We start from the raw sequence: 16,829 nt of genomic DNA on the forward strand, positions 1-16,829 counted from the left end.
AATGTGAATATTTTCAATTTTTTTTGTCTGATATGATAATAAACTGAACATCTGGACATTTGAGGATGTCAGGTTTGACGTTTGTGATTCTCTGCTTATGCGCAGACACCTGCTGCAGCAAGAGCTACGGCTTTTACAGACATGTAACACCTCCGACAGGTGTTAAACGTCTGTCGCTGTAGCGGCACGATGACGTAACATGCAGCCCTGAAACCTTACAGGTGTGTAGTCGACATCAAACTGAAGGCCAAGTCACTTCTCTCGTATTCTCAGCTGCATTATACCTTGGATTCATAATATATCAGGCGGTTTTACTTTGAAATTGACAGAGCATTTTCTTCTGTTGCTCCAACTAACACTTATTGTGATTCATAATCAAAATTTGCAATTATTTCCCACTAATTAAAAGGGGCCGCATGTTATTTACAGGACACGTTCCGGCTGCTCTAACTTCCTTTCACCCTGAAGTTAACCCTCTAATAAACGACCCCGTCATTCGCGGGCGGTTGCTCGGACCCCGGCGGTGTTAATGACCACGTCTCTGTGTCTCGCAGTGGGTAGCTGTTAATGCTGTACTCCCTGATCTCCCAGTGTTAGGATCCACGAGGCTGGGGGAGAGACCACGCCCAGCCGCTCACTAAACCACCCAACATGATGGCCTCCAGCGATGTAGATATCCGAGGTGAAGGTATGGAAAACAAGCGCCCTGTCTTCAGAGTGTAGTCCGTAGTTGTACACACAGACACAGTGGGATTATGTGTAATCTCACGTGGCGGGCAGACGGTGAATCATCAAAGAGGCTTTCACTGTGTGGCAGGAGGTCACAACAACACATTATATATTCAACATGTTGTGACAACGCTGCAGTACTTCTGATTTATTTATTAAAAGAACACAAAGGTCTCCTGCCACCTTAACAAAACCATCAGGTGACATTGTCAGTGTTTGTTGTGTAGTCACAGGGGCCTCAGTTTCACTTCGCTTTAAGTTTTCACGCTGTGACCAGACATTCTGCCCGCTGATGCAACAATGAACACACACACACACACACACACACACACACTGAACATGAACATGAACATGAACATGAACGTGAACATGCCCTAACACTTCCTCGCTACTCCTAAGTAATAAGAGTCATGAGAGCTTCTCGCAATATGGTTGCAAAGAGCTGGAACAATTTCTGCTCAATTTCCAGAAACTTTTCATAGGAAGTTAAGTTGGGTAATTTTGGAAATATCCCAAATCAGAAACTCTATGGGAATTATAGGAATCAATGGGATTTAACTGTAAACTATCATATCCAAACATAAATATAAAATGTTTTATAAGCAGACATGCAAAATAAAACAAAAGACAACAGATTTATTTGTAAGTAGAACTTTATCAAGTCCAGCTCCAGGTACAGAAATCACCTGTGCAGGTAGGGGGCGTGGCCTCAATAGCCCTGCAGTAAGCAGTGTGCTGTGTTCATGTGACTGAGGAATAGCAAGTGTAACTTTTACTTTTTAAAGTGAACTACTTTAACCTGCTCACCTCGATTTTCTGCCCACACACAGACACACACCTGTCTCTTCCTGCACACACACCTGCTTGCCCTGCATCTCTCTGTTTCTTTCTCGCTGGCAGTATTTTTTTAAAATCAAGTTTCCTCCAAAAATCAAACATTTCGGACTTTTTAACCCATGATTCACAGCCGTGTGCGGAGGAGGCTCGTCGCTATCGACGTAGCTGATCAAAACCAACATGGTGTGTTTTACTTTGTGAGCCGTGCGTGTACACTGTGTGTACTACAGTGTCACGCTCTGTCTCTGACATTAGGAAGAGAGCGAGTCGAATAACACATCGTATTGAAGTATCAATACTTAGTACAGCAGTCAAAACAATATGTGGAATGTTTGAACCAAATGCAGGAGAATCACAAAGTGCAGTTAACTCATTAACTCAATGAGCTTCCCACATATTAACACTGCTGTGTGACGCAGGCTTTTGCCCTCACTTATTCTCATCCCTTCCCTCCTCAGCTTCTTTGTTCTCTGACCAGAATCCCTCAGAAATGGACGCGCTCTGTCCCTCACCTCCTGGACCTTCCAGACCTCAACGCAACTACGAGAGGATTGGAGAACGGACAGGAACCTCGTCAGTAACATGCACTCAACGGTCATCAGAAACAGTCCAAATGATCTGAATATACAATAAGAAATGTTATGTTGTTGTTTGCTTCTTCAGTTTTTGTCAGACCCTCATCCACCTGTTGAAAGGGAACATCGGTACGGGGCTGCTGGGGCTGCCGCTGGCCGTCAAGAACGCAGGCCTGGTGGTGAGTACACGGATTTTATTATCCGATCACATGTCAGGTCTGCAAATGCAAAATTAGATTATTTTCCCGTCCCTGTCAGATAATTTGTGACATTACAAACACAGCCAGGCTGGAGTCGGGCTCACAGTTAGCCGTTTGTCAGGGGAAGTATGTTGTGGTCAGATGACAGTGCAGGCGTGAGCTTGAACTGCCATTAGAGGAAGTTGGTTGTATTCATGAGGACAGATTTTAATGATCAGGGGTGTTATTTTTGGCTTTAAAATTAGATTTTTCACTGCTGTGTGTAATGAGCATTCCCATCCGTGTTCACAGAATCATGTGACGTGATAGAAATCATTCTCATGGTGTCAAACTGAAACAAGCCTCATGATTCAGAGGCTGAAGTGATACTGATGGAGCAATAAACTTAACGTCTTCAAATTAAATTTGCATTCAAGGAAGGACATTGAGTAACAGAGATACAGTGATACCATGAGAGCATCGTCATGGAACAGGTGTTCAGTAAGATAAAACTGAACTTATAACTTTCTTTACGCCCCACTTCATATTTAATACTCTAAATAAATTTGAACAACAGCAGACCCAGCAGCAGCTGATCTCACTGTCTAGTCCAGCAGCAGTCAGCCCAGCTCGGCGTCTGTCTTTCAGCCTTTTATTTCACCAAGCTCTCACCAACCACTAAAAGTCAGTCCCACATTTACTCTTGTCCGGCGGCTTCTTGCTCGCTCACTCTCTCCTTTTCTCTTCTTAGCTTCCTCCGTCAGCGTCCTCTTCACTCTCTTCTCCTCTGCCATCATGTCCATAGAAGCTGCTGAGCACAATTATATTACCCACTTGCCCAGCTCCTGTTCTGGCATGACACCTGCTCTGTTCCCACTCAGCATTCTCCCAGAATCTAAAAAAAACTTCTCTTTTCAGTGGAATCTTTTTCTCCATAAAATACGCTCCAGTTTCATCAGAATCGGTGGAATAGTTGGTGTGACTTCTCTTTGATGCTGTGCTACAATCAATCATGGACAGATTAAATAAATGAATCCCCTGACTCTCTCCTCTTCTCTCTTTCTCTGTCCAGCTCGGACCCATCAGCCTGCTATGTATGGGCGTGGTCGCAGTCCACTGTATGAAGGTGCTGGTGAAATGTTCCCACCACCTCAGTGCAAAGTGAGTAACAACACCTTGAAAGTCTTAACCAGCATTTCCACAGCAGGTGACATTAAGTTAAACAACCGATAACATTCTCTGAAATTAGAACCATGAACACCGGGTTTAGATGTCAGCGCCTCCTCAGTGATAGCACAGACTTTTTTTTTTTACAGCATCATGCAATGCAAGCAGAAATCTTGAAATATAAACACGAGAGCTCCAGTGAACCACCGTTAATCAAACTGTTTAGTCAAACCGTTGACTCCTCTTCTCTGAGGGCAGAACCTTCGCTTGTTTGAAGTGTTTTTGGGAAAACTTTACAGAGCAACAAGTCGTCCTCTTCTGCAGGGTTTTAAATATATTGTTTGTTTCCAAAGCACAGCCTGGAGATAATTTCTTCAGCCTCCGTTCGCTCACAGCAGGTCCGCTTCTGCCAAATAATCAAACGCTGTACGCGCCACAAAACCACAGCTTCACTGTTTTCATTGTCATTTGTTTACTAAGCCGACAGCGACTTGTTTGTTGTCACCAGCTGACAGATTACTCTCTATTTAGGGACGTCTCTCCACCCTTTTTCTACCGTGTAATCAACAGGACCATGTACCAACCGAGGCCAGACGTGAAGTAACTGCGACCTATGATCAGCTCCACAAATCAGACGTTTACTGTTGTCTAGTTTTAAGCCGTCAGGTTATGCAACTGAGCCAACATGGAAATAAACCCTGAAAATGATCCGTTATCTCTTTTACAGCTGGTAATGTGTGACAACTGAGGTGATTAACACACTCGTGTGCTCTTAACTGTATCAGATTTCCATTAGAGTGTGTGTGTGTGTGTGTGTGTGTGTGTGTGTGTGTGTGTGTGTGGGTGTGTGTGTGTGTGTGTTGTGCTGCCTTTAGCAGTCAGCCAACCCGCCCATCCATCCACGGTGTCTCCCGCCCTTTGCCCTGTTCGTGCAGGGAAATACAGCAGCTCCCCCCTCCCGCCATTCTAAAGAGGATTAAGCAGATAACGAGCATGAATGAAGAGCTTCCACGACAAGCTTCTCCTTTAGAGAAGCACAGTCACAGATCAGTTTGAGAAATAAAGAGGAAAAGTGCCTGTGGGAAAAAGACTACTGTTCCTGTTTCTGAGCTTCCTTTATCGCAGAGTCGCTTTATCACTTCCTCTTGTTCCCTCACAGTCACGCAGGAGCCACAGGTTGCACTTACTAAGCCTGCAAATATGTAGTTATCAGTCCATGTATTGATAATTGTATCCCACCTTTACCCTTCGTCAGGGTTCAAAGCTGATCTGTCGTATCTGTTAGGATGAATCTTCTTTTGTGCTCTCAGAGACTGTAACAGCTCAAGCTCCCAAAACCAGACACGACTTAAACAAAAGAATGCACTGATTGCCCAGATGGTGGTGCTACACCAGCAAACTTTATGTTTTGTGACCTATAACTCTTGAACTTGAAGTCTTTAAAACAAAATTCTGATGTTCCGGATGAATATAAGCCCCCGTCCACTGATCACTCAGCTCAGTTCGTTTCCAATTAGAGATGCAATGGTTAGTCGATTCATTGATTTAATGTATCCCCAACAATGAACTGAATATTGTTGAGTTCAAGGTTGTCAACACTAATTTTGCTTGGATATATACGAGACTTTTAATTGTACAAGCAACCCTCTAACCTGGTGTGTTCATAAAAATATATGTACATTAAGAATTGAACCCAAAAGCTTGTACATGAATGCAGTTCTTATTTTAACATGACCTACACTCTGGGCCTATCTACACCCACAATATAGTGCAAGTGTTCTGTTTAGAGCAGAGGGTGTGGTGCACAAAAGGTACACATCATGTGTTAAATATGCATGTTTGCATCCGTGCCGTATCAGGTAACGTTTGAACTGAGTAAATGTTGTGATAGCTGGAGCCGGGCCGCTACATCGCCATCCAAGAAAAAGAAATGAGACCTCATCTCACCTGAAAACTTGTTCATACTCATTTTATTGCAAGACTTTTCTGCAAATAAAGAAGCTGATCTGACCGTGTTGAAAAGTGAGGCAGCTTCTTTGTGCAGTAACAATATCTCCAGTTGGGAAAGAATTCTGAAAGGTGACACTGATCCCGAGGAGACAAAGCCGCTTCAGGAACACGAGGAACAAAACAAAAACTCTCCTCCACCAGGTCCATGAATTTTCAGTTAGTGGAATAAACAACTGCAAACTCACTGGAGAATCTTAGAATTTTATCACCAACATTTCGATTTGTGTTTAAATTTAAACAGACAAAAATACCCCAGTTTTTCACGTGATGTCATTTTCTCAGCTTGTGAGTGGGCGTCTGAAAGCCATGTCTCTCCCCAGTGGTGCAGTCAGTAAATCACTCTCTGGGGATACAAAGTTCAAGGTTTCAGGTCCAACATGTCAACAATGTGGCAATGAAACAAAGAAACTTTAGGAAAGTCCTGTTGTGCCGGGGGCAATACAGATAGCACCTGGAACACAAAGATAAAGCATCTGGGACAATAATGTCATTAAATATCATTAAATATCATTAAAAGTCATTAGGTCATTACATGTGCGTGTCATGGGATATTTTAACATTTATATCAGCCAAGCTCTATTCTACGTTACACGCAGGCTTACACACAAAATCAATCCTAGACCAGTTTTGATAACTTGGAAATGTTCTCGCTATATTAAGTGACTTTTCAAAACCTGTTTGCAACTTTATTTCTAAAAAAGAAACAAACTTAACCAGTCAGAAACAGGTTAAACAAGAAGAAAACAGTAACTCGGTGTCAGTGAGTGATGAAAACTTGATTTTGTTCAGATTAAAGTGCAACGAGCACTCCTTGCAGAACCTGCTTACGTCTCTGATCTGACCTCACTTCAACTTTCATCCACGGTTTAGGTTTTTTCCATAGTTTTACTAGGCAGCATCCAATGTGTACATTGGATCACACATACTGTGTAAATGGAAAAGGCGTGTATCCCCCAAAGCGGTAATCTTATCCAAACAGCTGAATGTGAACAGTTAAAAGACTTTGTTTCCCCCCCCGTCCAGGATAAACAGGCCGTCTCTGACCTATGGTGAGGCGGTGCAGTACGGGATGGAAAACGTTTCATGGCTGAGGAGACACTCGCAGTGGGGAAAGTAAGACAAATGTTCTTGTCTTTGAATCAGGTCATCCCCATAGGGTTAATTTCTTTGTTTGTTTTTAGATATTCTGAAAAGAAATGTACTCTGTAACTCGGTGAAGAGTTTTGCTCTCTTATGGTCTGTAAACTTGTTATTTTATAGGTTCTTCTTCTGTTACACTTCAAATTAATTTACTCCATTTAATTGCTTTTGAAGTCTAGAGAGTCTTTTAGCCGACGCACAGCAAATTAGAAATCTGTCTGCAGGCAACACTACGGTTCAACGTTTCTATAATTGGAAACAAATGATTATTTTTCCCGAGAACTTCTTGGACATTCATAGAAAATGATTCAGAAGTAAACAGAGAGGTGAAATGAAGCATCGCAGGAAAGTTTTGCCGTGGACAGAGACAAATTTAAAGGGACTTGATCTAAAAATCCTGCCAGAGAGACGACCTGTACCTACTGTATGAGCACACACTGATCTGATATCAGGTTCAGCATTTTGCTGTTCACGCGTGCTTACCCTTTGTTTCTCTTTCTCTTTCAGACACACGGTGAACTTGTTTCTAATCATCACCCAGCTGGGCTTCTGCTGCGTCTACTTTGTCTTCCTCAGTGACAATATCAAACAGGTCACGATCACACACAAACTCCACGCTCTGCTTGTCCAAACTTACCCAACTTGACATAAATCCCTTCATTCAAACATATAATTCCTCTGATTTACATGTCTGCTGCACTGGGGGGCTGTTTGCTGTGTCAACATAACAGACCGGTTACTTCGCCTTCTAACCTTTGACCTGCACAGCTCTCAGAATCACTCAAATGCACCGATGAATGTAAAAGCTGAGCTCAAGTTTAAGCGTGCAAACTGAGCTCTGTTTACTCTGATTGTGGAATCGCCTCCGTCAGGATGATCACATGAAGGTTGTTCTGGTTTATGTGGCAGCTCCCAAAGTTATGCAAGAGCACTGCCCATGTGAGTACATGTGCTCGCAGAGAGAGTGGGTCGATTCTCAAAGTTTACACGACCACACTCGATGGTAGAAGAAACCAGCATTAACAGAATACATTTAAATAACACCAAACGACCTTTAGCTATTGTTGTACACATGACAGCATGCACTGGTGAAGCTACAGATACATTTCTGGTGGAGGTGGAGATAGAAACAACCCCAAATACAGCACAGGAGCATTCAGAGGAATTAAAACAGGATTTATTTTATCATTATGAACGTCTCTTTTTCTTTATTATGTTAAATGTTGAGTATTTTCCTACATAGCTGTTGTTTGATCCATGTTTATCGTGACCTTTTACCAGTAACTTATGGACCCCATGTCCTTTTAAACATTGTGTACACAGCACAGATGTTAGTCTGTATTTTGTGTGTTTGCATCATGTCCAGAAGACTTTAAGCAGATCTCAGTGTAAACAAATCAAACACTTAAATTCTGTGTGGCCATACACAGACTTCATTTGTGTAGTATTATTTCTTACCACTAGATGGTGGTCTCTATCTGACATGACTCCGCTGTCCCACCGACCACACCAGGCAGAATCCTGAGTCCGTTTCATTGAAACTTTCGTCACTTTCTTGTTCTTTTTCCAGACTTGTTTTTAATGCTGTGAACTAATTAGTGTTCCTGTAATGCATAGCTGAATGATTGAGTAATTCAACAGAAAGTGAAGGGTTCCTCATAAAAATATCATATCCAGGCACAGATTTTCAGAGTTTTCCTTCCTTCTGCCTTTTATAAACTGACTCATTTCTCTGTGCTTCCCTCTCCACCTCTGCCATCATCAGGTGGTAGAAGCAGCCAACGCCACCACCTTCAACTGCCACATGAACTACACCAACCAGACCCAGGTCCTGGTGCCGAGCTTCGACTCCCGCCTCTACATGCTCTGCTTCCTGCCTTTCTTTATCCTGCTGGTCTTCACCCCCAACCTGAAGTACCTGGCTCCCCTCTCTCTGGTGGCGAACCTGGTCATGACGGCCAGCTTGGTCCTCATCTACTTCTACTCGCTCATGGTAAAAAACAGATTTCTCTTCAGTTCTGCCTTTTTTTCATGCTGACTATGATTTCATCCACATAATGAACCAGATTTCTAACAACACTTCAGAGCTGTGTATCGTCCATCGTTGCTCACTACACCTTAGCCTTTCGTACCCTCAGGCATTCATGAACTACAGATTATGTACTTTTTATTGTTTTAAATACAAAAACTCTGTTTCCTAATCTGATTTATTAAAAAACACAGTAGCTGGAAGCAACATATCTGCTTGTTTGTTTTTGTACGATGCAAAATTAAAAACATGTCATTAAGATGGAAATGAGATACTATACAAGAACAATATTATAGTTTTTGGGATTCAGTATCTGGACAAGAAAGATGAACACACTAAAAAACTAATTAATCAGCAATAATGTTTATTATTAATGTTACTCAAGTGATAAGTAATAGCAAAACTTTTAATTAACTTTTTATCTGATTGATTCCAGCTACCAATACTAAAGAGCAGACAATAGAAGAATTTTCACCACCGTCACAGTTTGAAGCTTCGTTTCTAGTCAAGCTTTTTCTGTGTTTGCATGCATGAGCACACAGAGAAGTGATTATTAGAGTTTTCTGCTTCCACAGTGAGACCTTTCCTCAAAAACAGCTTCCTGTGGTGTGTTTGGGAGAGATTCATTGTGCACAGAACTGTAATCTGCGAATAGTGGAAAATATATTTTCCAATCCAAGCAATAATCTAATGTGATCTTTTCTTTCCGTGTGATAATCCGTCTCTCTGATTGGATACTGGACTTGTTATGGATAACAGGAGAACTGATGGTGACAGAGTCCCCAGATTACCTGTTTTCCAGTTAAAGTGTGTTTCATCATGGAGCTTCTAACCTTAATGGATACGTGGAACAACGGGCCTGGACTTGAAAAAAGCAATTTCTTGCATCAGGAACTGTACAAAGCTGCTGCACTTTGAGATGTATGTGACCCGTAGGTTGTTTCTGTGGCTGATGAATCACCTGAGTGAGGACATTTTAGAAAGCTCGAGCATAAAGGCTACAAGTTTTTCAAAAACCGCTTGGAACATCTTTCTTTTTGTTGCCAGGTCTGATTCGATGCCCTTTCTGCCTTTCAGCTCTGCCTCTAACCACAGAATGCATTAATATTCATGTGGTTAATATTCACGTACCTACTCCCATATCATTTTTAATGACTCCTCATCAAGGTTTTAAGGTTTAAGCTCATCCCTGTGACCTTCATTTTAAGAGTAATATAAAATATGTCCATCCAGAGTGAAGTCATCAGGGGGGTTTCCTCATTATAGCAAGTTCAGCTCACTCTGCTGATCCTTCCCCAGCCGATGTATTTCATTTCGAAGCGTTGTTTAACAGGTCTTATGACCGTGGGATTGACCTGCAGTGTGCAAAAGAGATTTTGAGGGTTTAAGCTGTATTTTTTCCTCCTAGTTGGGTTTATTTTACAGTAATGATTCCACTTGTATTATCCTGCTTATTTCACAGCTGCTCATCAAAGACCTCAATCATATTTAATTATTTTATTCCAAACTAATGTAATTTGCAAGCTTTGGTCCAACAGGACTAAAGAGTGGTGTCCTCTTGGCACAAGGTGTTGTTCCTTAATTTAATCACAAATTATCCAAATGGATTTCTTGACTGCAAATGTGATATGATTAGATGTGGAACAGTTTTCTGGTATTCAGAAATAACAACTCAGCCGGTCAGGGATGAGCATTCAACAAGCTGGTACAGTTTGTGTATCATGTAGAAATAATGTTCAAGTCTTTTCTCTTTTGGTTTCTCCAGAACATCCCGTACCCCATCACCCTACCAAAAGTCGGCAGAGCTAAAGACTACCCTCTCTTCTTCGGGACGGCCATCTTTGCCTTTGAAGGGATCGGAGTGGTACGTGACCGGCTGCCGATAACTGACAGAAAATGTTAAACACTCACATCTGGTATTACCATGAAATGCGTGTCTGGATGCATTGTCTGGTTTATGACATCTGATCTGGGGTCTTTGCATTTACACCGGGTATTATAAGCCTTCTCATTATCCCCATTCTGTCTACAGTATGATCAGATTTCAATCTGCAAATTAGGCAAAGTCGGCGAACTTTGGAGCCAGAGTTTGGTGACCTCGAAACTTTAAATTTGTTCCTGACAATGTGGCCAAACTAGAGATTTAGATTTCAACGAGCTTAATATGAAATCAGCAATTATGATACAACTTGCATTTCTCCTTATTCAGATCAAATATTCAGTTAAAGATTGCTGTTGTAAATGGGGTAGTAGGCTTACCATATGTAACATGCACACCGCTTCACCTTGCCGTCAGTCAATGCTCTCTTCAAAGCAACCTGACTTCACAAAAATACTTACTTTATGTTTTAATAAAACATATTTTTACCTCACAGAACATAAGGAGTTTGTGGTGCACCACAGCCTTGATCAGTTAGTTTGTTTCATTAACTGACTTTGATGTTTCGACACGTCAGTTTGTATCCGAACTAACGTAAATTGCTACAGATTGAGGCATCGGTAAAGCAGATACTCCTGTGTTCTGCAAGGTAAAATGACGTGTTTTGTCAGTGGAGTTGCTTTGGAGTTGGAAAGGGCTGTCTGCAGCAAGGTAAAGCACCGAAAATACTCATGTCAAGTCATGTTCAGAGTCTTTAAGATAATACTCATGGACAAGGACAAAGGTGGTGAGTTGAGAACGTTACTGTCCACATTGTAAAAATGATGAGGACACATGGCAGGAACACAAACACTGGAATATCTAAACATGAACATTATGTGTGTCTCTTCTTGTCAGTGTTTTAAGATGATCTGCAGAAGCTGCAGGCAGAAGAAGATTCTTCATTGGTATTCAATTAGAAGCGCTGAAAGAATATTATTTTAATACTTTTGCTGAAATGTCAACACAAATTTCTCCTTCATTATAACAGCCATAAGCCAGAATCAAGACCTCACTGCCTGAGAGGAAGTGACATTTTAAAATGAGAAACTCACAGGAACATTGTTAAGACATTTTCCTTTTTTCTTTGTTACCTCTAATATTGTTCAAATGTCAAAGGAGAGGATGACTCACAAATCACACATTCATCACGGTCCATTGTCCTATTAACAGTCCGGTTGTCTCTCTGGGTCGGCAGGTTCTTCCCTTGGAGAACAAGATGCAGAAGCCTCAGACTTTCATCCCGGTTCTGTATTTGGGGATGGGCATCGTCACGTTCCTTTACATCAGCCTCGGTACCATAGGATATATGTGCTTTGGAGAGCACATAGGAGGGAGCATCACTCTCAACCTGCCAAACTGCTGGTAAGATAACGCCAACATTCACCGGATCACAAGTAGATGTTGGTGCCTGATTTGACGTTTGACAGCATGCTGTTCTTTTCACACTCTGTTCAGCTCTGGCTTTGATTCGTGTGTTTTTCAGCGTGCAGAGTAAAAGTCTTTAAATGTTGCAGGCAGGCGGATTTCAGCTCAGTCTACAGGGTGAAAAAGGTGCACGCAGATATCTTCCCAAAAACTCACGTGCTTCTTTCTTTACACTGCACGGCGGTGCCTTATTTCAAGAGGAACTGAAGGATCAATTTCATGTGAACAAAAACACAACAGTGTTGAATTAATTATTAGCTTTTTAGCAAACAATAACAGCGTTACATTATCGACAGTACAGTGGAATTATAGGAAGAGACGAATGAGAAAGTGTTGGTGGAGTGTTCCTGTGATGCCATCTAGTGGCCAGCAACAGAAAAAAGATACCAGGAGAATTTATCTCAGATTAAATAATCTGAGATAAATTCATCAAAATTGTTTGTTTGACACAAACTTCCTGCAGTTATTGTGTTCAGTGTTTGGTTAATTATCAGTTGCTCTGTTCTGTTATTGTTAAATATTGAATATATTATGAAATACCCATAAAATGTGTCACTTAGTCAGTTCGCTCAATGTTAGAAAAAAGGGGTGTCTTTGGGAAGAAGGATGGGAACCACTGTTTAAGACCCGTCACTCTTCATTGTTACACTCTGGAATCTTCTACAGTTTCTAACTTCAAGCTGCCATTATTCATGAAATATAAAACAATCTTCTCTTTCACAGAGCAAACTATATTTTCGTGTGTGTGTGTTCTGGTTTGTAGAGGTTTGATCTTCCACCCTCCTGAGACAAAATCTCAACCTTGTGCTCCTTTTATTCCCACTGTGCCATCATCGTCGTCCGAGATGATAAAGGAACTAAAACCAAACACGCCGACTGGATTTTTCTGCTCATTACTTGTTACTATCGTCACGACGACAGGAGACAGACGTCTTTTTGAAACGCCTCATGTGACTGGACTGATGCATCTAATTAGTGTAATAGATTGGTTGTTCATTGAGGTTGAAAACTCAAAGGGGTTTTAAAAATCGAGCAGCGTTTGCTGTTTACAAAAATTACCCATTGATTCATCTTCATTTTATGATGATGTTTCTTGATGGGTCTCGAACACGAAAGTTGAGGTCTTGCATTAATGCTTGTTTATGTTTTTATGAAAGGCTTCTATTAGTTGCGTTAAAGACATTTAAATATGATTGATGTTTCTTTTTTCTTTCTGTGACTCTCCGGTCAGTTTACCCTCCTCTCTTAATCAATCTTCTTTTCCAGGACGTACCAGGCCGTGAAGCTGCTGTACTGTTTCGGTATTTTCATCACCTTCGCCCTGCAGTTCTACGTTCCGGCAGAGATCCTCATACCGCCGGTCGTGGCTCGCGTGTCCGCGAGGTGGGAGAGGCCCGTCGACCTGCTGCTCCGCAGCCTCCTGGTCGTCTTCACGTGTAAGTACAAACAAGAGGGAAATGTTTGCATTGGAATCGGTGAAAGATGGAAAATTACTTTCCCAAAATGTTCTATGTGTGGTCTTTAGTAACAGCTCTCTCTTGGATGATAAACTTGAAATTGGGCTGAGGGCAGCAGGAGTCCAGGAGATAGAAATCCTTCTTTAATTTCAGCAGAAATGGAAGAATGCTCTCATCACAGCTGGAGTGGTGAGATGATTAACAGGGTACGAAAGCAGAACAAATTTCTGTGATACAACTTTTTTTACTCGTGAACTTCTGGATACTTTAAGCCTTGTTCCAAACTTTTCTTCACTTGAGTAGAAGTGCCGTTCCTTCACACTGAAACGAGTCAGTTAAGGTGCTTCCTGCTTCCTCCCCTTCTGACTTCTCCCTTAGTGGAAGATCCACATACTTGAGGGGTTAAGCATTTCTCCTTACCTGGAAACACCTCAGGATCAGCAAGAAAGAGCTGGAAGATGTGGCTGAGGAGAAAAAATCAATGTATTCATGGAGAGACGTGATTACAGCTTCTTCTCTTCTGGTTTTTAAAACCAGTTGACTAACTCTTATTTGATTACATTCTGTAATTGATTGTGATTGATGCCGATAATTCGATTTTGGGATATGAATGGACATGACACTAGCCAGGGCCTCATGTTAAAATGAGTAGAGGTTCACCATTGTTCTATTATGTAGATAAAGAGAGGCTGAACGAGGCCCCCAGAACGGCTACTTTGTCAAAAACAAGGAACTGAAGTCATAATTGAGTTCTGAAATCGATGGCTAATCTACAAGCAATGAGGAGGGTGGAAGCTCACGTCCACCTTTCATTGTGAGAGAAAGCACATATATGTATATTAGGTATCCAATCAATAGCATACGGATTTTTTTTTATCATTTCAAAATGCAATTTGCTGAAGTTTAGCATGATGAAACAAGTCATTAAAACTTGTTGCAAAGAGATTTATGCTGTTCACAAACAATTAAACATAGCACAGTGGAACATTGTCAGTTTTTATGTATCCATATAATCTTTTCATTTTTAATACTTTTTTATCTTTTACACGTACTGTAGCATCGATATGTGGTGGTTAGGAAATCGTTGAATTGCTATTATGAATTCAGTTGTTAGAAAGAACTATATTAAAAAACAAATGACAATAGTCTCAGCTCAAAGGTCGGTATACTTTAGAAAGCTTTGTGCATTTATCTCCGAGCACAGACCTTCAGGAGCAATTTGGGGTTCAGTATCTTTCCCAAGGACACTTGAACCACAATCTTCTGACTGGTGCATGGTACACGCTCTACCTTCTGAATCACAGCCACCGCGGTGTCTCCTATATTTTCTGTAATTTTATTGTCATGCCAGCAGGATGCTGTCAAATATTGTCAGAGCACTCCATGACAAACTTGAAACTTGACACGCCTTTGAAAAGTTTTATCTTTATTATTAAGACAAAAAGGTTGTGATCCACAGCTCCACTGTAACTGTCCAAACTCGCCTTGTCTAACTCCATCCTCACCTTCAAAGCGTCACACAACAGCACGTAAAAAGTGAAAAATCATACCTGGATTAGCTTCTTCAGAGGTACTTTTGGGTTTGTTTCATCTTCAGTTATGTCTTTCTCTTACCTTGTATATGGTTCATGCATAGGCTCATGGGTATACTGTAATTTGAAACCTCTACAGCCAGCACTATACAATAGAAAGTTCCCTCTCTGAGTAGGTGTTATGTGTCCTACCCACTTGTGGTGATGTTAAGTGTTTTGCATAAAAGTCTCCATTAAATGATGGATGTTAAGACCGCAGTTTAATCACATCAGCCTCGAGGGAGATGTGAAGGGTTCATAATCTAGCACAAATGTGTGGTGATTTGAAGTCGGGTTTCTCAGCATCGAGGGTGTTTAAGGTCTTTTTATTATGCATGAATATGCCGTAAGTGAGTGTAACAGGGCAGAGAATACAATGCACTATAGAGGTAGAGGCATAGAGCTCATGCAGCTTATTTAACTTGTTCTACGGTGATGTCACTGATGCTGTAATACCATTCATGAAAGCTGGCACTTGCTACGCTCCTGTCTTCAGGACCACCACTCCGTCTTTGGGGTAAAAGTGCCTAATGGCACCATGTCTGAAAGCTGCTGAGTCGAGTTTTACGATTCACTTTACTTCTCTAAAGATCTGTGGCTTCAAGCCATCCACAGAGAGGATTAAAATGTGTACGTCTGTGGAAAACCGTTAGTTAATTAGGGTCACTTAATGAAGTTACTGAGTAAATGACGTGTGCAGATTGTGGCTGATCAACATATATTCCCCCGCGAGATTCAATAAGGTAGTTGTACATGTCAGGTTGGCCCACTTTGATGGAAGCAGACTGAAATACTCATCAACCCTTATTTGTTTAATGCTGTCATTATAACAACGTAATTTTTTAATTTGAATTTGGGCTCCTAGTAGCTAAAAAGCAAAACAATATTCTTATTTTATGCTGTTAAATTGGCAAAGACAGGAAAAGGAACTGCTTTAGGTAGTATATAATAGTACTTATCTCTGTTTGTGGTTATACAGTAGGTATTAGGGATGTCAGTTTTTGGTATTTTGTTTTCATTAGACTGATACCTTTTCACCAGTAACTAGCCGATTAAGTGTTAAGGAAAAATACAAAATACAAGGTGCATGTATTGTTGAGACCCCACACATCACGGACACATCACACTGAACAGATAGTGTTGAAGCTCATACTTCTCTCTATTTGGAGGAACCAAACTAACGCTAGCTCTTAAATTTAACCACACTGGCAGTATATTGGACCAAGAACATCACATTTTCTCCCTGGGTTGGCAGCAATGTGATTTTTGGCTGCCATCCAAATGATCCTACACCAAGCATAGATAGGGAAACCATGAGCCGAGTATGTATGACCAGTCAATATGATATATTTTCCTAAATGTTATTCCCAGTTGGTATAATCATACTCTCATGGATTAACAGTTGTAATTGGGGAAATATGAGTCCAGCTTTTTCCCAGCAAGAAACGTCCAACCTCATTGCCATTCGCTCCTCACTGCACTTCACATCAAATGAAACCTCAAGTCACAGCAGACTTACTCAGTTAGAGAACCACGGCACTTCTTAGCCCCGGGATTTTCATTTCCTTTATTAGCTGTGATTGGAGCCTGTAGAGAATTATGCAGATGACATTTGCCACGCTGTATAGGTTTCTGCACATGCATGTTGATAAGCCAATAAAATGAAATAAATGCATACATGGGCCTTTTCATGTCTGCCGGGTCATTTGCATGGCAGTTTGTGGTTTCATGGGCGCAGAGCAGAGGACGCGTTGGGAATGTAGAGATGGTGCAGCAATAAGAAAAGGCT

The 16,829-nt window shown here is 41.3% G+C and overlaps 1 protein-coding gene across 4 annotated transcripts in view; it reads left to right on the forward strand.

Annotated features, from left to right (window-relative positions):
- slc36a1 (solute carrier family 36 member 1) overlaps nt 1-16,829 on the forward strand; it is a 38,107-nt gene that overhangs the window by 2,703 nt on the left and 18,575 nt on the right. Inside the window, exons 2-12 of one of the 4 annotated variants that reach the window (XM_027278586.1) lie at nt 592-688; nt 2,025-2,139; nt 2,230-2,320; nt 3,393-3,481; nt 6,521-6,610; nt 7,145-7,229; nt 8,403-8,630; nt 10,432-10,530; nt 11,783-11,949; nt 13,279-13,448; nt 13,848-13,882. In XM_027278586.1, the coding sequence (XP_027134387.1) occupies nt 652-688; nt 2,025-2,139; nt 2,230-2,320; nt 3,393-3,481; nt 6,521-6,610; nt 7,145-7,229; nt 8,403-8,630; nt 10,432-10,530; nt 11,783-11,949; nt 13,279-13,448; nt 13,848-13,867 (1,191 nt within the window). In that variant the 5' untranslated portion in view covers nt 592-651 and the 3' untranslated portion in view covers nt 13,868-13,882. Of the gene's footprint in view, nt 1-554; nt 689-2,024; nt 2,140-2,229; nt 2,321-3,392; nt 3,482-6,520; nt 6,611-7,144; nt 7,230-8,402; nt 8,631-10,431; nt 10,531-11,782; nt 11,950-13,278; nt 13,449-13,847; nt 13,883-16,829 lie in introns of those variants that run through there. The other 3 variants (XM_019260967.2, XM_010742923.3, XM_019260968.2) reach the window with 3 other exon arrangements.

Source organism: Larimichthys crocea, chromosome I (genome assembly GCF_000972845.2).
Source record: "Larimichthys crocea isolate SSNF chromosome I, L_crocea_2.0, whole genome shotgun sequence".
Taxonomy (NCBI): Eukaryota; Metazoa; Chordata; class Actinopteri; family Sciaenidae; genus Larimichthys; species Larimichthys crocea.